General features: G+C 36.9%; 2 protein-coding genes across 5 annotated transcripts in view; both read right to left on the bottom strand.

The window, feature by feature from the left end:
• Window positions 1–1,214: 1,214 nt before the first annotated feature.
• ubap1la (ubiquitin associated protein 1-like a) lies at window positions 1,215–21,321 on the bottom strand. Of its 4 annotated transcripts, none has more exons than XM_087311571.1 (7): window positions 17,336–17,435; window positions 10,973–11,097; window positions 7,122–7,248; window positions 5,826–6,488; window positions 3,674–3,841; window positions 3,495–3,596; window positions 1,215–1,522 (listed from the first exon to the last, which is right to left on the bottom strand). In XM_087311571.1, exons 3-7 carry the CDS (start codon window positions 7,242–7,244, stop codon window positions 1,388–1,390), a joined length of 1,191 nt encoding a protein of 396 aa, XP_087167697.1. In that variant the 5' UTR covers window positions 7,245–7,248; window positions 10,973–11,097; window positions 17,336–17,435; the 3' UTR covers window positions 1,215–1,387. The 4 variants fall into 4 exon arrangements, 3 of the variants coding, with proteins under 3 accessions (XP_087167697.1, XP_087167698.1, XP_087167699.1); XM_087311572.1 differs by having other exon boundaries at window positions 7,122–7,245; XR_015526020.1 differs by lacking the exon at window positions 10,973–11,097 and having other exon boundaries at window positions 1,215–2,338; window positions 3,209–3,596; window positions 7,122–7,245; window positions 17,336–17,489.
• The window catches only part of peak1 (pseudopodium-enriched atypical kinase 1), a 71,147-nt gene continuing 63,044 nt past the window's right edge, over window positions 14,030–22,132 (bottom strand). Inside the window, exon 5 of the mRNA XM_087311351.1 lies at window positions 14,030–21,431. Within this exon, the coding sequence (XP_087167477.1) occupies window positions 20,286–21,431 (1,146 nt within the window). The 3' untranslated portion in view covers window positions 14,030–20,285. The remainder of the gene's footprint in view (window positions 21,432–22,132) is intronic.

The following is a 22,132-nucleotide window of genomic DNA, read 5'->3' as shown; positions in this document are numbered from 1 at the left end:
ACGTTTTATTAAGTGTCGCCTCTTGGTCATTCTAAGCTCTTTGTCTAATTGGAATTGCTTGTTTTTATTCGAATATGTTCCTCATAAAATGTAATGTTATGCCATTAAAGTTACGTTTTATTATTTTTTTTGAAATATTAATAAACGAAATAGGAAATTACCCCTGTCGACTTTAATGTAGTATAGTTTCTCATATTAAACTTCGGCCCACAGCCCTCAATCAGATTTAGGCCGTACTCACACTAGGTACAGTTGCCTCGAACCGGGCCAAAGCACGTTTGTCCCCCCTCCCGTCTCCCCCGACGGCCCGCACTCACACCACAAATGGGCCTCGGCATGCTTACGTCATCGCTGCTGCGCTGTTCAGTGAGAAGCGCTCTCTCACTCTGCAGCACAGTGGAGATTTCTCTAGTTATATCGTTTCAGTCGGTTTGATATGCAGTGACATGCAGTCAAATATTTCGCCAAACAGTCCTTAGGGATGCAGTGACATGCAGTCAGATATTTCGCTGAACAGATCCGCCACTTTTGGCGCTCATAAACAATTATAAAGCTCTCGTGCTGCAGGAATGAGGAGGTCTGCTTAAGCCGCGCAGCTGTCTTGCTGTGAGGAGTTCTCGTCTTTAATAAACTACAGCAGTTTGCCTTCACTGAACAGTAAGAATGACTAATAAATCCATATGAAACAGCCCCTTAAAAGTCACCTCTCGCTTTCAGTTTCGGGCTTTGGCGCGTTTTGCACTCACACACAAGCGTACTGCGCCAAAGCCCAAGTGAACTGCGTTCAGGCACACCTCTTCCAACAGGGCCAGAGCCGGCCAAGTTAACCGTGCTTGAGCCCGATTCAGTGCACTCACACTTCTCAAACGATCCGGGAAACGGGCCTGGGCACGGTACAGATGGCATAGTGTGAGTAGGCCCTTAGTCTTTGGCCATTTATAAGAACAAATTTGGGCACCCCTGATTTATAGACTTCTTGTTTGAAGTCATTCATGCCCAGCTCTTTTCAAAATGTGTTAATCTTTTCTTTTTTTTTTTGCTAGCTGATGAATCTTCGTCACCATTCCCCTCATCACCTAGATGATTAATCTTTGTCAGTACGCAGTCAGATCTACAGATCATCAATATAATATATATCAATCACCAAACACGACTTCTTCAAGGAAAAACTGAAGTATTAAAACTGCGAAGGATTCAAAAGGCCTCATACATAATTTATAAAGCTGAATATAGGGATTTATTAATTCATTAAAGGAGATGAAGACTGATTCACATTCTCATATAGAGTAGCTGAGGGTTCATTCATGATGCTAAGGATTTCTTCAATTCCTCATTCATGCTGAAGCCATTCATTTGTTCACATAAGCGAGGATCGTCTCTAGTGTCCTCAGCCGCTGCGTGTCATAAGCTCCTCCAGGGCTTTCTCTTTATGGTTCTCGTGAACCAGTAGAACTTCTTTAATGGTGCTCTGCTGGAAACCCATCTCACAGAACTGAGACAGCAGGAACAGGAACTCAGAAGCCTGAGAGAGACACAAAAACATCATGCTGATTGGATGTGTGCTTTATGAACTGAATTAGTTGAATGTTTAGAGTGTTACATGCTGATTCTATGAGTGTTTGGGCTGTTAAATGGAACTTTGATGATTAGTTGATGCATTGTTTGATGATTAGTTGAGTGTTTTTGAGAGCTAAATGCTAATCTGAGAGATGTTTTTTTTTACTGGATGCCGATTGGAGTTAAAATCTGATTTGATGAGTGTTTGTGCACTAGATAGTGATTGTTTGAGTGTTTGAAGTGATAGATGCTTAATTTGAGATTTTTAAATTCTTTTTTATTTTATTTGATGCAAATTGAAAGTGTTTGAAATGCTAAAAGCTTATTTGTGGGCAATTTCTGTGCTAGATGTTAATTGGTTTGTGAGTGTTTGGAGTGATAAAAGCTAATTTGTTTGCTATGTTTGTGCTGGGTGTTAATTGGCTGAGTGTTTGAAGCTCTAAACTCTGTCTTGTGAGCTAATTTTTGAGCTGGATGTCAACTGGTTGAGTGTTTGGAGCGCTAAAAGCTGAATTGTGGGCCATTTTTCATGCTTGATGTCAATTAGTTGAGTGTTTGGAGTATTAAAATCTGATTCGTGGGTTAGTTTTCATTCTTGATTTCAATTGGTTGAGTGTTTGGAGTGTTAAAAACTTATTTGTCAGCAGTTTTTTATGCTGGATGTCAATTGGTTGAGTGTTTGGAGAGCTTAAAGCTGATTTGTCAGCAGTTTTTAATGCTGGATATCAGTTGGTTGAGTGTTTGGAGCTTTAAAAGCTGATTTGTCTGCTATGTTTTTGTGCTAAATGTCAATTAGCTGAGTGTTTGGGGTGCTGATAGCTGACTTGTGGGCTATTTTTTGTGCTGGATGTCAATTGGCTGATTGTTTGCAGCGTTAAAAGCTGATTTGTTTGCTATTTTGTGCTGGATGTCAATTGGCTGAGTCTTTGGAGCGTTAAAAGCTGATTTGTTTGCTATTTTTGTGCTGGATGTCAATTGGTGTAGTGTTTGGAGTGCTAAAAGCTGATTTGTGGGCTATTTTTTGTGCTGGATGTGAATTGGTTGTATGTTTGGAGCTTTAAAAGCTGGTTTGTCTGCTATGTGTTTGTGCTGGATGCCAATTGAAACTGAGTGTTTAAAGCTCTAAAAATCTGATTTGATGGCTGTTTTTATGCTGGATGTCAATTGGTTGAATGTTTGGAGAGCTAAAAGCTGATTTGTTGGCTATTTGTAATGCTTGATGTCAATTGGCTGAGTGTTTGGAGTATTAAAAGCTGATTCATGGGTTAGTTTTCATGCTGGATGTCAATTGGTGGAGTGTTTGAAGCTCTAAAATCTGATTTGTGGGCTATTTTTTATGCTGGATGTCAATTGGTTGAGTGTTTGGAGAGCTAAAAGCTAATTTGTCTGCAATTTTTAATGCTGGATGTCAGTTGGTTGAATGTTTGGAGCTTTAAAAGCTGATTTGTCTGCTAAGTTTTTGTGCTAGATGTCAATTGGCTGAGTGTTTGGGGTGCTAATAGTTGATTTGTGGGCTATTTTTTGTGCTGGATGTCAATTGGCTGAGTGTTTGGGGTGCTAATAGTTGATTTGTGGGCTATTTTTTGTGCTGGATGTCAATTGGCTGAGTGTTTGGGGTGCTAATAGTTGATTTGTGGGCTATTTTTTGTGCTGGATGTCAATTGGCTGAGTGTTTGGGGTGCTAATAGTTGATTTGTGGGCTATTTTTTGTGCTGGATGTCAATTGGCTGATTGTTTAAAGCGCTAAAGGGTGATTTGTGGTTGATTTTTTTTTACTTAAGTGGTAATAAGCTAATGTTTGGAGTGCTAAAAGCTGATTTGTTTGCTATTTTTTGAGCTTGATGTCAATTGGCTGACTGTTTGGAGCGTTAAAAGCTGATTTGTTTGCTATTTTCTGAGTTGAGTGTTAATTAATAAGTGTCTTTTGCAGGTCTTACTTTGCTCTCGCAGTTCTGGAACATCTCCAAAGCTTCTTCCACTTGAGTCTTCTCATAACCCAGTCGACACAGACGGTCACATGACATCAAATAACTCAAAATCTGGATGAATTGAGGAAAAAGTGAGAGATAGGTATGTGTGTATTTAATTACATATGTGTGTATGTTGTGTGTGTTACCTGATCAGGGCTCTTGGGTCCTGTCTTCTGCAGAGCTAGTATAGCAGTGTGCAGGGTGTAGCCGTGTTTTATAACGCCTTCAAGAAGATCCCTTTCTTCCTGACTCAAAGCACACAGTAGATCTGCTGGAGCATCCTGTAGTCCTGCAGACGTCCGCGGACGCCCAACCTGAAATAACAAATTAAACTTAACACTAATCCTTAAAATCAGATTTTTTAAAGGATGTAAGTGTCCAAACCTGCACCTTGAGGGGCACATACTGAACTGTTTAGCTCCTCTCTAAATGAAACATAACTGAACAAGAAAATCAAGTCCCTCAGACCTGCAGCAAGGGTGTCAAACTTTAGCCTGGAGGGTCCTACAGGTGTGTTTGATTGAGGACACATGCAAAATGTGTAGTGTTATCAACTACTTATTAGGTTGACCCACTGTTCTAGTCAAGTCCATTGGAGAGGGTTGTAGACAAATTCTGAAGAATATTGACCCCCCAGGACCACTATCTGTCCTAGATAATTCATGACAAGTATATTGAAGCTGGTTGTAAACAACTGCAGCCATGTTACGACAGCAAAGTTCCTTGTTTTTTACACCTGAAGGAGAGTATAGTCCCTAGTTATAGTAGATGGGACTAGAATGAGAATTTAGTTTCTAATTAGTTCCTGAATATAGTAGCTGATGGGTCTAGAATGAGAATTTAGTTTCTAATTAGTTCCTGAATATAGTAGCTGGGTCTAGAATGAGAATATAGTTCCTAATGTTTGTAATTATAGTAGCTGGGTCTAGAATGACAGTATATTTCCTGATAATAGTAGCTGGGTCTAAAATGAGCGTATAGTTCCTGGTTATAGTCGCTGGGTCTAGAATGAGAATATAGTTCCTATAGTTTCTAATTATAGTAGCTGGGTCTAAAATGAGAGTATAGTTCCTATAGTTCCTGATTATAGTAGCTGGGTCTAGAATGAGAATATAGTTCCTATAGATTCTAATTATAGTAACTGGGTCTAGAATGAGAGTGTAGTTTCTTATAGTTCCAAGTTACAGTGGCTGGGTCTAAAATGAGAGTATAGTTCCTATAGTTCCTGATTATAGTAGCTGTGTCTAGAATGAGAGTATAGTTCCTAATTATAGTAGCTGGGTCTAGAATGAGAGTGTAGTTCCTATAGTTCCAAGTTATAGTAGCTGGGTCTAAAATGAGAGTATAGTTCCTATAGTTCCTGATTATAGTAGCTGTGTCTAGAATGAGAGTATAGTTCCTAATTATAGTAGCTGGGTCTAGAATGAGAGTGTAGTTCCTATAGTTCCAAGTTATAGTAGCTGGGTCTAAAATGAGAGTATAGTTCCTATAGTTCCTAATTATAGTAGCTGGGTCTAGAATGAGAGTGTAGTTCCTATAGTTCCAAGTTATAGTAGCTGGGTCTAAAATGAGAATATAGTTCCTATAGTTTCTAATTATAGTAGCTGGGTCTAAAATGAGAGTATAGCTCCTATAGTTCCTGATTATAGTAGCTGGGTCTAGTATGAGAGTATAGTTTCTTATTAGTTCGTGATTATAGTAACTGGGTCTAGAATTAGAGTGTAGTTTCTATAGTTCCTGATTAAAGTAGCTGGGTCTAGAATGAGAGTGTAGTTCCTATAGTTCCAAGTTGCAGTAGCTGGGTCTAAAATGAGAGTATAGTTCCTATAGTTCCTAATTATAGTAACTGGATCTAGAATGAGAGTGTAGTTCCTATAGTTCCAAGTTATAGTAGCTGGGTCTAGAATCAGAGTGTAGTTCCTGGTTGTAGCAGATGGGTCTAGAATGAGAGTATAGTTCCTATAGGTCCTGGTTAAAGTAACTGGGTCTAAAACAGAGGTGCCAAACTCCATTCCAGAGGGCCGGTGTCCTGTAGGGTTTAGCTCCAACCTATGTCAACAGATCTTTCTGGAAACGTCTAGTATGATAATGAGAGGCTGATTAGCAAGTTCAGTTGTGTCTGTTTGGGGTTGGAGCTAAACTCTGTAGGACACTGGCCCCCTAGGACCAAGTTTGGGCAGCCCTGGTCTAGATTGAGAGTATAGTTCCTATAGTTTCTGGTTATAGAAGCTTTATAGTAGGGTTTAATGGCCCTCCAGGAACAGGACTGGACAACCTGATCCACAGTGACTGTGTTACATGCGATGAAGGTTTCTGGCGCCTGCAGGAGGGCAGTGGTCCTGCAGATGAGGGTCTGGGTTGAAGGAGAGTGTGTAAGCTCCGTCGGCCGCTGGTTCTCACGATAGCAGGTTTTCGGCGTGGTGCTCTGGAGCTGTGAGGACTGCCCTGCGGCGTCTGGCTGAGGGCAGGAGGGACCGGCTTCCGTATGTCCTTTACAGAGGAGGCAGAGCTTGGGCGTGGCTTTGGGAGATTGACAGAAGGGGTGGGACGAGGGGTGGAGCCTCGCTGAGTGTGATGGACTGAAACTCGAGGACACTGAGAACCAGAACTCTTGGGTCTTTCTTTGCTCCAAACAGCTTCATCCTCACTAGACGAGCTGTCGTTGTCTTCACCGTAGCCGCTCTCACAGTCCGTGTCAGCGATGAGGAACTGGACCGCCCGCAGTGGGCGGAGCTTACGTGAGTCAGCAGCACTCAGGCTTAAGCTGCGGGGGCGTGGGCTCAGTTCCCATAATTCTGCATTTCCGAGGCACCACATGCGGTTCTGCTGCGGGCTGCTGAACATTAGCCAGTGCGGTGGGCAGGTGGGACACACACTCTGCGGGATCTTTTTGAACTTCCTGTTCTTCCGCTGCTGCTCTTCCCATGCAGCCATGATCCGCTTCTCCAGAGAGAAGGAATACTGCCAAATACAGGACAACATGTGAACATCGGTGTGTGTATATATATAAGATTTAAACACATCAAACGTACAGTTGAGTGAGTGTTACTTGTTCTCTTGTGAAATTTAAATTCTTTTAACAATATTTCCCAAGTGTTGTTAATGAACAGATACTTTAAACACGTTTTTAAACACAATAGCTTTAGCAATTAATTTATAATATCTTATTTCTTTTGTCTTTGCCATGATGATAGTACATTATTTAAACAATTATTTTGCAAGATACTAGTATTCAGCTAAAAGTGACATTTAAAGACTTATTAAGGTTAATTAGGCAAGATAGGGTTGTTAGGAAAGTCATTGTATAACAGTGCTTTGTTCTGTAGCCTATCAACATTTTTTAAGGGGGCTAATAATATTGACCTTAGAATTTGTCTTAAAAAAATAAAAAAAAAAGCTTTTATTTTAAGCAAATTAAAATAAATAAAACTTTATTCAGAAGAAAAAAATATCATAGGGAATACTGTGAAAACGTCCTCGCTGTGTTAAACATCACTTGGGAAACATTGGAAGAAGAATAAAACTTTCGGGCTAAAAATTTCTTTAACTGTATATAATAAATATAAGCAAACACACATATCATTGGATCCTGACCTTTGTATCGCGCAGTATTTGAGCGCAGTCTGGGATGTTCAGTTCAGGAGGTGTAAGCGGCTCTCTTTGACCCATCTGTATCCCCAGAGCAAAGTTAAACGGAACCTCATCCAGGCTACACATTCTGCTGACATGCACACACCATTTAGGCAAAAATAATTAATGTTCTGTTATTTAATAACACTGTAGATGACACATGCCGTGAACACACACACACACTCATATTTTAACTATAAAATATTACACAAATAAAATTAAAAGTTAGTTTTGAGTATACATTAATGTGTTCCACACCTCGAATTATGACTTCATTTTATGCTAAAATGGTACATCGATGTACTGAAAACTTTTTACTTTATTAAATAATTATTAAAGTATTTCAGTTGACATAATCATATTTACAATTAAAAAATGTAATGTTTTCTACGCAACAATAGTCAATATAAAACAATATTCACTTTGTTGTAGTAAAAACTAGCATGAAATGATCAATATTCATAATTTGCTTTAGTTTTATCATTTATAAAATCCATTATTACAATGTGTAATTGTAATAAAAGCATACAAATAATTTATTTTTAATCCCATTTGTATATCTTTAATAAAACATGCAATACTAGAAATGATATTCATTTCATTTTTGTAACACACTGTGTACATTAATAACACACAACCGGGGCCAGTAACCTGTGGGGGGTTCGGAAGACACACCATCCCTACTGACAAAGTCCAGAATTTAGCCCATATGAGCTCATTTGTCCAATATTTGACAGTATACCATCCTAAATTGTGAAAATAACCGATAGAAGAAGACTTTAAGTAGTTGCTTAGGTAAGGAATCCTCAGTATTCATGCTCGTAGCCAGGGGGGGTTTGGGTTGTTCCCCACGACCAAAAGGTCCAGAATTTGTCCTTTTAATTATTTTAAGTAATTTAAAATTATATAATAAATGTATTGTAGAATTAATATATTTATATTTAATATATTGTAATAAAGTGCAATCTTAAATAACTCTGGCCAGTATTTTGAATCCCATGGAGCCTCAAAGCCACAATAATGTGATGAGAGTCACGTGACAGAACCCACTACACTGTAAACCCTAATGTTGTCTTTACTTAACCAATTAAGTAAAGTTGACTGAACACAACTTAAAATTTAGCATTTTGGTCCTATTACTTAAAAAATATGAGTTAATTTAACTTAATTTAACTCTGCCATAAAAACTGTACCATACAATGTATAAACTAAAGATTTCAAGTTTAGTGAGCTCAAAATCATAATTAATCCTAAGTAATTAAGTAATCATAAGTAATGTTCACAAACTTGACTGTAAAATTCTAATATGTGCAACTTTTAAGTTTCAAGGTTTTTAAATCAGAAAAAAATGGCTTTGGGTATAATTATTCATCATAGTGTGAATAAAAGGCCACTTATTTATTGTTTAAAATTTATTTAAACATTTTTTTCACAGTATATTATTACATACAGACATTTACACACACACACACACACACACACACACACACACACACACATATATATATATATATATATATATATATATATATATATATATATAAAGTACTAAGTTTGGTGAACTGAACAATTTAATTATAGTCTACAAAACCGGCAAGTTAAATAAACTTAAGTATGCAAGTTTTGGGAAACTCCATTACTCAATTAAATTGAGGCAATGAGTTTACTCAATTAATTTGGTTCAGTCTACTTTTTAGGGTTTTCAGTGTACCTGAGTGGTAACTTTTGAATCTTTGATGCGACATCCATACTGAGTAAAGCTGTGAGTCAAAAAGAGCCGTCAGATGTCACTTCACAGCAAAAGTTGCTAATCTCATCACGTCTGTGTTTGAGGCTGTTCGGTCACTTCATTTGTTTTATTCAGACCGGATTTAAATCTGATCGTTTAAACCACTTTAAAAGGTGATCTGGGATAAATTCTAGATGAAACTGTGCAGGTCTAATCATTTTTTAGACATCATTAATATAAACAAAATAAATTATGACCTGGAGAAAATCTGACCGGCGCCTGAAACACCTGTGGGTGCGCTTTTACAGCCAAAATTCTACTAAACATGTTAACTATAAGCATAAAACATGTTCTAACTTTTCAGGCCGAACCAGGCTTTGTCACCCCTCAATGACAAAGGTCAAGAATTTGTCCCATACATGAGCTCATTTGTCCTATTGTGACTGCTATGCCATAATAAATAATGAAAATAATATATCCAAAAAGGCTTTAGGACCAAACGGAATCCTCTGTCAGCTGTTGCTTCGGTGTGACTGTAATCTGATGTAGAGAAGTCTTCTTTAACTTCTGTATTATTTATAAACAGAGAAAACATTTTACAGGTAACTTTATTCTAAATCTTGGATCTTCTTCCTGAAATAAAAATGAGCAATAAAAAGGTGTGAAGCACCAGAAGCAGACCATGTTAAATTCATTTGAATATATTTTGGCTATTGTTGATATATATCCAGGACTTTTGATACTTTTTTAACCAAAGAGGCTAGAAAAATTCTGAAGAATTCATTATTATTGTTTTATTATTATTATCATCATCATTATGTTTTAATTATAATTTTTTATTGAAATGGAAAAATTGTGACTGAGGACAGTTGAATGTGCTGGCCAGTTTGTTTTTAGTCTAATAAATGACAGTAGGCTACAGTTTTTTTTTACTTTAAAACTTTAACAGATTGCCTTTCTCCTAATGATATATGATGTAATAAATTTGTATTTTAAAAATTAGTCTTGTTTTAATTTTTCTTTACTGCAAATTTTTAGGACATATTTTAGTACATCAAAAGGTGTGGTTATCCTGACTAGCTAATCCAGCAAAAAAAAAGAAAAAAGTACTGCTTAAAATGACACTAAAATGCACTATTTAAATCTCATAGTTAAATGGAAACTGAGGCGTAAATAACTGCAAAAAGGTGCACTTTTTGAGAAAAAACAACCACCCCGTGCACCAGACTGGCTACCGGCCTGCATATCCAAGTTGAAATCACCTGTTGTGAGCAAATTTCCTGTCATTATTCATAATCCGTCAGTCCCAGCTTTTAGAGGCCTTTTGAAATGAAAGTTTATAAATATTTAAAGGGATAGTTCTCCTAAAAGTTTACATTTTTTATCGTAGTTTTATGTCTTTATTTCTCTCTAGACAGAAGACTTTAAGACAAATTTAAGAATATATTAGTATTATTTTTCAAATTTCTTTGTTCAAAAATGTTTATTTAAAATTATAATCTAATTACATTATTTAAAATCTATACAAATTTTCATAAACATAAGGTAGTATGGTAAGCACAGAGACCCTATGTAGCAATGAATGAGTGCTTAAAATGTTATAACATGCAGCACTTGAATCTTATAATTTAATAGAAAATGAGGAAAATAACTGCAAAAAGGTCTACTTTATGAGAAAAAAAAAGAACCACTCATTTTATTAGGCTGGCTACGGGCCTGACACCTCATTGACAATAATATTAATAATAATATTTTATTTGTATATAATATGGATAATAAACTAAAAATACATTTAATGTTTTGCCATACATCATAATACCAAGATATTATTACGACACTGCATTGAAGTAAATTGGTTCCTGTATTAAACATGACAATATAATGTTATGTTGTTGTTGTTTTTTGTACATTATTATCTAATTTAGTATTTATAATAAAATAATATTCTGGTATTGGTATACTTTAAAGATTTAATTATTATTATGTAATTAACTAATATAAAGGACGAAACTAAATCAATTTACAGTTTATATCCTGCAAACAAATAGCTTCATACTACTAATTACAGTAAACAAAATGTTCTTACCTGCAGGTATTGGTGGTGTGTGTGAGCTGAGGGATGTGTGTAGGCTATACTTGTGTTATTCCTCGTTTGCAGAGTGTCATGTACTACTCACATTCACGTGTGTATAATAACACAAGCATCATGTCCTGAGGAGAATCAACAACGGCTTTACACACACTGACTCACACTGTAATCTGTTCATACACCGGAACAAACACACACACGCACAAGATGATCAGCACGTCCCTTTCCATTTCTCAGAGAAATGTAAGATGCTAAAGAGATTGAAGAGGTTTAAACTCCTCGAGAGACCCGATCATGTCTCTACAGGACTGTAATGGGTGTTATTACTGTTAATGTCATTCGTTTTCAGATGTGTGAAGAGTCTCGCTGCGTTATTGTTATTGATCTGAGGGCGAAGGGTTTGTTTACTCTGAAAAAATGCTGAGATGTGAGGAAACGACACAGCGGGTGCTATCAGAGATTATACGAGCTTTATGAGCAGCATATGGTGGTGTTGGGCTATAATGTTGTATAAGCTGTGTTGTGGCGCCCTCTTGTGGCAGATAAAAGGTCAAAGATTTTTTAAAAATATGAAGATGGTTGTTGACTCAAAAAATATTTGTAGTTTACGATATCTTTTAACGGTCTATTCTAATGTTTTTTTTTACATTAACCCTTGTGCACTGTTTAAATTCACAATCCTTATGTTATGTTAGTGATGAAAACATCCACGGCTATAAAAATGCATCAAATCAATATATATATATTGATCTGTTAATTATGGAGTCGTCAATTTAGGGCCATATATACTTGCAACATAAAATAGGTTTTGCAGACAAAGAGTATTGAGCAAAAAATTGTAAAATAATGCAAATCTACAAAAAAAATAATAAAAAAAATCGCAAAAAATAAAAAAAATGACGCAAATAGCAAAAAAGTAGAATAATGCAAATCTCTAATAAAATTGTAAAATTATACAAATCTCAAAAAATAATTGTAGAATGCAAATCTCAAAAAAGCAAAAAACTAAAAAATAACGCAAATCTAAAAAAAGTAAAATAAAGCAATTCTCTAAAATTTTTAGAATAATGCAAATCTAAAAAAAGATCTGCAAAAAATTGTAAAATAATGCAAATCTTTTTTTTAAAAATAAAAATACATCTTAAATGATCTTAGCATATCACTCCAGCTGTGTTTTTATACTGTTTTCCAGTTAAATTTAGGATTATTTCTGTTATTCATTTAGAATAATAATTGTATAATAACAATACTTTTATTTAAAAAAAAAAAAAAAAAAATATATATATATATATATATATATATATATATATATATATATATATATATATATATATATATATATATATATATATTATTATTATTTTTTTTTTCAACACAGGAGTTCGTGAAAAATGCTAATTTCAGAAGAAATTATCAAATGGCTTTGAGAGGTTTTTGCATCTTAACTCGTCATATATATATATATATATATATATATATATATATATATATATATATATATATATATATATACGCCCCAGTAGAGCTTTATACCTAGCAATGCACCTGGGCTACTCTCTGTCCCAGCCTCTCCAGATTACGTCAAACATCAAATAAAAATCCATATTTCAAAGCACTTCTTCATGTGACCTTTAAAACAGGCAAAATTAACAGAGGAAATAGATCCTATTGGTGTATTTATTTTTTAAATAATAATAATAATAATAAATTAATTTTCTTTTCAGCTTAGTCCCTTTATTAATCAGGGGTGCTACAGCGGAATGAACCGCCAACTTATCCAGAATATGTTTTACGCAGTGGATGCCCTTCCAGCTGCAACCCAGTACTGGGAAACATACACTCTCATTCACACTCATCCACTACGGACAATTCAGCTTACCCAATTCCCCTATAGCGCATGTCTATGGATTGTGGGGGAAACCAGAGCACCCGGAAGAAACCCACGCGAACACAGGCAGATCATGCAAACTCACACAGAAATGCCAACTGACCAAGGCGATGCCCAATAATAATAAAAATACTATTAATAATTACTATCATTTAAACACACAAAACTAAGAAATATTACCATACTACTGAACTTTTTAAAATCACAATATATATTTTATAATAATAAATCATATTGTAATTATCAGGACTACTGAATAGTGAAACATTTAATTCATTACTAATAGTTAATTCTGAATGATAAAAAGTGAAAATAATTTTAAAATTCTATAGACTCAAATTTCTGACAAATCCATTATTTGCATGCCTTTTTCCAGATATTTCTGACTACCGTTGTTGTCTTTTAAATATTAAAAAACTTGCATACTCACTAAAAAAAAATAAATAAATAAAATTGCGTAAAGACAAAACAGTTATGTCTGAAAACATGATGTCTGCAAAATTGTTAAAATTTTTTTATATTGGCTGAATTTAAACAATCAAATTCAATTTAGTATTGTTCAACTTAATTTGTTTGTTTAAATTCAGCCCAAATCAATTGTTTACAACTACTTACCTTAAACTAAATTTAATATATCCAAGGAATTATTTTTTTAAATTAATGTATTTCTATTATATTTAAATAATGTGTTTGTGTAAATTTAATTAAAGACATTTAGAAAAATATATTTGTTATTTAAAAAATGTCTCTGATAAACACTTGCTTTCAATAATTCTACATGTGAAGATATAAAGTTTGCTATTCAATAAAATTATGATTATTAATAATTATGATTATTATTATAAATTAATATTTTCTGCAAGTGTGAATGCTACGATCAGAATCTGGAGTGACTCCAGTTTGATTAAAGTGTGTCAGATAAAATCCATGCATTTAATTTAGGTACAGTAGGCCATTTTCCTTTTAAAGAAGAGTATTAATATCTTCATGTTTACCATGTAAAATGTAAATTAATTACATTTAAGCCACATACCTAGAATCCAAACTAAACCGTATTTTAATTAAGGTTAATTCAGGTAGCTCTTTACTGCAACACATTATTAAGAAGCATTAATAACCAATATGAGAGAGCAGTGTTTTTTCTTAAAGCACACAGACAAGTCATGTTTAAAAACATATTCATAGATTTATTATGAGCAGTTAACTCAGTAATGTCGAGCTAAATACCATGAGATATGCAGTTGTAGGTAAAAAGCCGTTCTGTGAAATCACTGGCAATAAACATGTGTAAATAACAGTAAATACATGAGTTGAGTGAAATGAAGTGAAAGAAACTGATAAGACGGATGGTGGATGAGTGACAACACACACACACACACACACACACACACACACACACACACACACACTACAGACATCTGCTGACACTTTCATTCTCACTCAAATTCACCCGGTGACTCGTAAAGCTAAAATGATGTAAAACTACACTCAAAAAATTAATATATACAAATATAATTCAATACAACATATTGCTAAAGTGTGACCTGCGAACATCACACTCACACATACGCCTCTAATGATGGAACTGGAACTATTTCTAACCGATGGTCCCGCCCTATTGTGTGATTGACAGCTTCTTGAGCCAATGACCTCACAGGAACCTGTTCTCATACACTATCAATCATCATTAAATCCCTTTCTGTAATTTACCCTAATACCTAAAAGAAAAAAAAACAACACGACAACATCTGCATCCCAATTTGCATACTATTAAATATGCGAGATTAGATTTAGTTCGCCTCTTAGTTTACATAAAAAGATATCTGGGTGATTTACTTGAAATTTACAGGGAAAGTTCAACCCCAAATTGAAAAAAAATATATTATTTATTCTCTCTCGTGATGTTTTACACCTTTTTTTTTTTAAACACAAAATAAGATATTTTGAAGAATGCTGGTAGCTGGCACCCATCAACTTCTTTAAAACACTATAAAAATACTATGGAGGACAATAGGTGGCAGCTACAGCACTTCTCAAAGTATCTTCTTTTTTGATTAACCAGCTTGATCTCAAGAGAAAACGCAAGTATTTTACGTTTTGTCAGTTTAGTGGCTTATTCGTACGAGTTCAGTCGTACGAAAATGTATGATTTTAAAAAAGAGGCGTGGCACCTAACCCCACCCCTAACCGTCATTGGGTGATGAGCAAATGGTACTAAATTGTCTGAATTAGATTGTACGAATTCACACGAATTAGCCACTAAATCAAAAATGTATGAATTGCTGTGAGATTGCGTTGGTTTAACAGATGAAACAAGTGAAAAAGTAAGTAAAATTCTTTAATTTTTGGGTGAACTATTCCATTAAGTAACTATTATCCATAAATATGCTACAAAGTATGGAGCTAATAATATGCCAAAACAATCGGAATTTAAATTGTGTTAATTCAAATTATTGACAATTGTAATAAATAAATCAGATTTTTTATATGCCTTGAAAAGTTTGAATTACTCAATTTGAATTTCATAACTTGAATGTTGAATATTTGAAATTTAAGACAACAGATTTTTTCAAGGCTGAATTTTTCCATATATTTAAAGATATGACATTACTTTTGGCTAAAATACATTGAAGCCAAAATGTCCAATAGGTGGCGCCAAATCTCTCTGCCACTGAATTTTTCATTCAGATTCACACGAATCAGCTCATTTATAAATGAATTACGTGACTCACTATGAATGACTCGCTCAGAGATTTCTCGTTTACCTTGTTTGTTAAGTGCCTAAAACTTTGTTTCAAATGGTAACAACATAAGAGGTGTTAAAAAGTCTATATTGATGTGAATAGAGTACAGGGAAAGCCACTTAACGAGTTTTCAACATAATGTATGTTCTATGTGACCTGAAACCGAAAGCAGCCTTCAATATATACACGAGTTTGATTTTACATTAGGCTATATGTAGATAAAAACCTTTATTTTTACCTATTTCCAGACCCTACCAAACCCCCCACCCTCGTAATTCGCACCCTATAATTCGTCCATAACTATTAATCAAGCAGAGGCGAGTGATTCTTAGGGTGCTTTCACACCTGCCTTACTTAGTTTGGTTGAATTGAACTGGAGTTCGTTTTCCCTCTTGATGCGGTTCGTTTGGGCAGGTGTGAATGCAGAAATCGTACTCAAGTGTGCACCAAAAGCAGACCAAAAAAGCAAACCGAGACCTGCTTGAAGAGGTGATCTCGGTACTGTTTCAAACGAACCCTGCAGCGGTTTGTCTGTGGTGAGAATATGATCTAAACTAAAACAGACCAAACCGCAAAAAGTGCCCAACCTGTGCCTTTTGGACTAATCCAGCTACTGTAGTCCAATGCGCTGTGCATTATGGGATATTGAGGAAAAATATTTGTTGACAGCGCTTTACCAGTAAAGAGAGGGAAATCATTAGCTGATGAATCGTTGGTAATATTTCCGCAGGATGACCATGTCGCAGTTAAGCTAAATTAATTCACGCCTCCTATTGCATTAAAACATTGTTTTCCAGCCCCAGCCGCGCTTCATTCTCAAAACGTATAGTTTGTCTAAAGTGATGTATGCAAGCTATATAGTAAACTATGAGCAGGGATACAATCAGTCAGTGCAGTCGACCCTCCATAGTAAAAAGCGACTTTTTGTGTCTGCCGGTTTGTTTACCTGAGGGAGTCCATTGGCATTTTCCCGCGCGTAAATTCTGAACAATCGATGAGCAGTTCAGGAAACATGTTCAACAACATCTGGCCAATGAGAGATGTGGATTTTGTCAGATGACTGCATTTCGGTTTAATTCAACTGGTTTGGACCAAAGTATTCGGCAGACGGCAGAAAATGCTACAATGTATTATTTATTGCCCTTGGTCCGGACCAAATGAAGCGAACTACAGATGTGAAAGCACTCTTAGTTTGACTTTTCGGTGGTCGTCTACTCTTCCCTGTTGATCACCCCTGACCTTCTTTTTGCTGAATTTGAATTTCACGATCTGAATTTCTGGTTTTGAATTTTAGGATATTGAATTTGATGTTCTGAACTGATTTGAAACTGTACAAACCCAATATCTGCAGTCTATGAACTCAGAAGACAAATTTTGTTTACAAATGCGTCTGTAAAAAATTCAGCCTTGAAAAATTCCGTTGTCTAAAATTTCAGATGTTCAATATTTAAGTTATGAAACTCAAATTAAAAAAACATTTTTAAAGTCAAATAAAAATTCAGATTTATTTTATCACAATTGTCAATAATTCAAATGAACACAATTCAAATTCAGATAGTTTTGGCATAACATTACCTCCATACAAAAAAGGCAGATTGTAACAGTTTTACAGTTATAATAATGAAAAACTGTACATCTAATCTTCGACATGGCATATAAATACAAAAAATAATTTAGCAAATGCATTCAGACATGTATATTCTCTCCCATCACCCCTTTAGTACATACCTGTGTGTGTAGTATGCGGTAGTAAACAAACTGGGATGCAGTGGCACATTTCACTCTGAAGTCCATCTCTATATTGCCATAGTCTGAAACACAAACATTCACACCTCAAAATAATACTACAACAAAAGACACGATGCTGAAGAATGTGCCGTCCCTGCTTCAAACTAAAGCTTCACACACACACAATCGAATAGGATTTGATCTGGCATTTCTCATTAATTATGTGCCGAACACGAACAGCAAGATAATAACTGCATGCTGAGAATATCAAGTGCGTTAAACACATCTAAAATACTGTAACAAATGTTAACACTTGCTTTTAATGATTGCACACACATGCGCATTGGGATATTCGGTTGGTAATCGGGGTTAAGTTCATCCTGATATGTCTCAAAAAGCAAGTCGTAGTGTTTTCTGCAAGTGTGAATGCTACGGTCGGAATCTGGAGTGACTCCAGTTTGATTTAGGACGAGTTTGGTGAACTTTGAAGGCTGCTGGAGATCCAAACTGCATTCGTTTAAGATACATAAGGACACTTTCTTGATAAGGGAGGGTATATTATATGATCTCTTCGCTTATGTAAAAAATATGCGGTTCAAAGTGTTGAGTCTTTGGTAAACTTTACAGTGCTTTTGTTGTGGTAGAAAAATATCCAATCTGTACTCTCTCGAACTAATCGGTATGATATTTCAGGATCTGCTAAACATTTGCGTGAAATGACAGACGGAAGATGAAGTATTTGCCTCTTTCCATAAATCAATATCTCTATTTATATACACACACAGACACATATAAGGTAAGGCATGACAGACTCGAATCCATTCATTCAGTGACCTAATGTGACTCTCGTTTTGGGGGTCCTAACATAACCTCCAACATGTGATGATACGTAATACTCAGTCAATCGTTTCATGAGTAACTGGAATCATAAATCATGATGCCGCTAATGTTGGATCAGTGGTTTCCTGCTGATAAACACAAGTCCCTACAGCAGAACGTAAAGCATAACTATTATAAACCCACGACATACTCACGCACACACATACACGCATCATGCAGTTTCACTTTGTTTATAAAAGCAGCTCTATAAATGTGCCATTATCTGTGGAGTTAAACATGACTTCACCTTGTCACTTTTCATCCTGTAAACGGTTTGTTCGGACTCTCTGCATGGTATCACAAGTCAGGCTGGGACAATAAACTGATTCGTGTAGCGTTTCTTAGATGTTCGGAATGCATCACGATTCTCTCTGGAATCAATTGCGAGCTTAGTCTATAACAGCAGATGGCGCTGTGGGCTATTATTTAAAAGTAGATGCTCTGTAGGCTAGTCTATAACAGCAGATGGCGCTGTGGGCTAGTATTTAAAAGTAGATGCTCTGTAGGCTAGTCTATAACAGCAGATGGCGCTGTGGGCTAGTATTTAAAAGTAGATGCTCAGTAGGCTAGTCTACAACAGCAGATGGCGCTGTGGGCTAGTATTTAAAAGTAGATGCTCTGTAGGCTAGTCTATAACAGCAGATGGCGCTGTGGGCTAGTATTTAAAAGTAGATGCTCTGTAGGCTAGTCTATAACAGCAGATGGCGCTGTAGGATAGTATTTAAAAAAGTAGATGCTCTGTAGGCTAGTTTATAACAGCTGATGGTGATATATGCTAGTTTTTAACAGCAGATGGCAATCTACGCTAGTTTTCAATAGCAGATGGTGCTCTAGGCTAGTTTTTAACAAGAGGTAGTGCTGTAAGCTATTATTTAAAAGTAAATGTGCTGTGGGCTAGTTTATAACAGCAGATGGCACTCTAGACTAGTTTTTAACAGCAGATGGTATTCCACGCTAGTTTTCAATAGCAAATGGCGCTGTAGGCTAGTTTTTAACAACAGATGGCACTGTAGGATAGTTTTTAGCAGCAGATGGCAATCTAAGATAGTTTTCAATAGCAAATGGCGCTCTAGGCTAGTTTTTAACAGCAGATGGAGCTGTGAGTTAGTATTTAAAAAAGTAGATATGCTGTAGGCTAGTTTATAACAGCGGATGGCAATCTATGCTAGTTTTAACGGCAAATAGCACTCTAGACCAGTTTTTTAACAGCAGATGGCTATCTACGCTAGTTTTCAATAGCAAATGTCGCTCTGTTAGTTCTTAACAGCAGATGGCGCAGTAGCCTAGTTTATAACAGCGCATGGCGATCTATGCTAGTTTTCAACAGCAGATGGTGATCTACACAAGTTTTCATTAGGAAATTTTAACAGCAGATGGCGATCTAGGCGAGTTTTCAATAATAAATAGCGCTCTAGGTTAGTTTTTAACTGCAGATGTTGCTGTAGCCTTTTATTTTAAAAAGTAGATGTACTGTGGGCAAGTTTTTTTAATGGCAGATGGCGCTCTAGGCTACTTTTTACCAACAGATGGCGCTGAAGTCTAGGTTTTTTTTTTTACATAGACGTCGCTGTATTTTAGCTTTTCAATGCAGATAGCACTGTAGGATAAGTTTTCCCATTACTCACCACTCACGAATGAGACTGCTTGTGCATTTGGCGAGTCATATAAATGTTCAAATGTACCTTGGATTTTATGTCACAAGTTTAATGTAAACACAGCTCATCACTCTTGTAATTCGCTCAAATCTTTCTTAACTTTATGAATGATTATTTTAGTAAGTAGTGTGTCTAAGAAATTGGATGCAAGTATGGCTGCAAGCGTCATCGTTTTAATAAAACTAAGCTCTGAGTCAATTCAAGAGAGAAATCGCAATGAATTCGTAAAAATCTCAAGAGTTGATGCAGAATCATTTCTCAATTCGCAATGCATCAATCTATCACCACAGTCCAAATCACAAGTAAACCAAATGCAAACACATTCACCAACAAAGTCAAAATATTAGGTTCCTCGAATAAAAATCACACTTCTGTACAGCGCACAAGTGTCATTAGTGTGATATAAGCACATAAAATCATATAAGCACACCCTGCGGCTGCTGCAGGATCTTTATCACTCTACTGAGAGATTCAGTGGTGGAGAAAGCCAGATACTGACAGCACAACCAGTCCTCCAAACTCACACCGCAGCCCGATTCCAAAGAACGCTCCGCAAACTTGATCATCATAAGTGTTCGCTTCAGGTCCAGCCAGTTCTGCAGGACAGTGTGTCGTTGGACTGTCCCGGCTCCAGGGTTCAGCGAATTAAACAGATCCTCTCGTGGACCCCATAAAAGACACTGCAAACATGCCCTTGCATCCGCCATCTGGATGCGTTCGGAAGGGTTAGGGTTGAGAAGCAATGTGGCGAGTTGTTGAAGGCCGTTGGAGTAGAGGGATCGTAGTGGCAACTGGGGCAAATCAGAGCTGCAGTATTCCCTCTCCTTTAGCTCCGGACTATCCTCAAATGGGTTCGGACGATGTAGCATCTCATAGATTAGTATGCCGGTCTGGAATTCATCGCACTTGCGGTACTGGGTGGCAGTGAGAAGTTCGGGTGCCAGACGGGAATGGTCTCGGAGCGAAGCAGGCTCCAGTACCACGTTCTTGAGTTTGGCCTGAGAAAAGTTGCTGATGATGAGGCGAGCAGGACATGCAGAAGCTGCTGCGGTGGAAGATCCGGATGCGGCGTTGTTGTTCGGTTCCAGGAGCTCCAGGTTCCAAGGGTTTCCAGGCTGACAGTGTACCAGGAGGAGGTTCTCGAGGCGCAGATCGCAATGCGTGACGTGGTAGGGTTTCATGTGCTCCAATCCCGCACACAACTGCAGGAGCAGCAGGCACACCTGCCGTTCATAGAGCTCAGGGTTTCTTGCGTGCCGCTCCACACCTTCACGTACGAAATCCGCCACTGTCTGGAAGGGCACCTCACGAGTGATCACTACAACACAACTGCAGAGTTTCCCACCTGGACCTGCTGCATCCTCTTTTTCATCTTCTCCTCCTTCTGTACCGCCTCGCTCATCTTTATCCTCCTTTTGCTCCCAAGGAAGCAGGCGTGCTGGAACGTCTGCCAGAAAGTGCCCGCAGTCCTGCTGGATGTTGAAGTGCACAGCAATGCTCTGCCGAACGGCTAGGCTGTGGAAAAACTGCTGCTGGGTCTCCTTCACCACACCTCGACAGATCTGAGATCAGACAAAACAGGAACATTAATATTCATCAGAAATATCTGCCAAGGCTGCTTTTTTAGGTATCATAGAAAAGCTGCCAGCACAAAGGGTGCAAAACTGATAGAATACAAGTAGAGCTTGATCATATTTGACAGGGGCCGAAAATATAGGTGATAAGATGTTGAAAATAGTTAATAGCAATAATAGCATTAAAGCAACACTCTGTTTTTTTTAATAGCTTAATTTTACAACTACCCTAGAGGTAAACAGTGGAGTTTTACCATTTTTAAATCCATTCAGCTGATATCCATCTTAGGGTGCTTTTACACCTACACTTTTGTTTCGGAACGTGTCTCGTTTGCCCAGTTAGCGCGGTTCGTTTGGCATATGTGAACAGGGCAATCGCGCTCTGTTCCGCGCCAAAGTAATTGCTCCGAGATCGCTTGAATGAGGTGGTCTCGGCTCTATTGAAACGAACCCTAGAGCAGTTCGATTGCAGTGAGAAAGCGATCCGATCCGAGCGCGGTTATATCACAGTGTTTTATGGATATGTAATAGGCATACGGCTATATGAAGAGAGAATTATGTATAGCAGGAAGTTTCGGGAGTCTCCAGATGCCCGCAAACGAGTGATGATCTCCCGGTAATCTCGTGTCTTCCTCCCAGTCCTCAAATAGGCATCGTCGCGCACCCTTCTCACCCCTCCCCACCGCATC

Source organism: Danio rerio, chromosome 25, assembly GCF_052040795.2.
Source record: "Danio rerio strain M-AB ecotype USA chromosome 25, GRCz13ab, whole genome shotgun sequence".
NCBI classification, from domain to species: domain Eukaryota; kingdom Metazoa; phylum Chordata; class Actinopteri; order Cypriniformes; family Danionidae; genus Danio; species Danio rerio.
Note: the sequence above shows the minus strand (reverse complement) of the source record. Positions and strands in the feature narration are given on the sequence as shown.

What these genes read in the sequence shown, in the direction of transcription:
- ubap1la (XM_087311573.1), bottom strand. Translation starts at nt 7,244, where the DNA reads ATGTGTAGCCTGGATGAGGTTCCGTTTAACTTTGCTCTGGGGATACAG. An exon ending in GCCAGAAACCTTCATCGCAT is followed by an intron (nt 3,842 to 5,825) that starts GTAACACAGTCA and finishes TTGTTATTTCAG; the next exon opens with GTTGGGCGTCCGCGGACGTC. An exon ending in TCCAGAACTGCGAGAGCAAA is followed by an intron (nt 1,523 to 3,494) that starts GTAAGACCTGCA and finishes TGTCTCTCTCAG; the next exon opens with GCTTCTGAGTTCCTGTTCCT.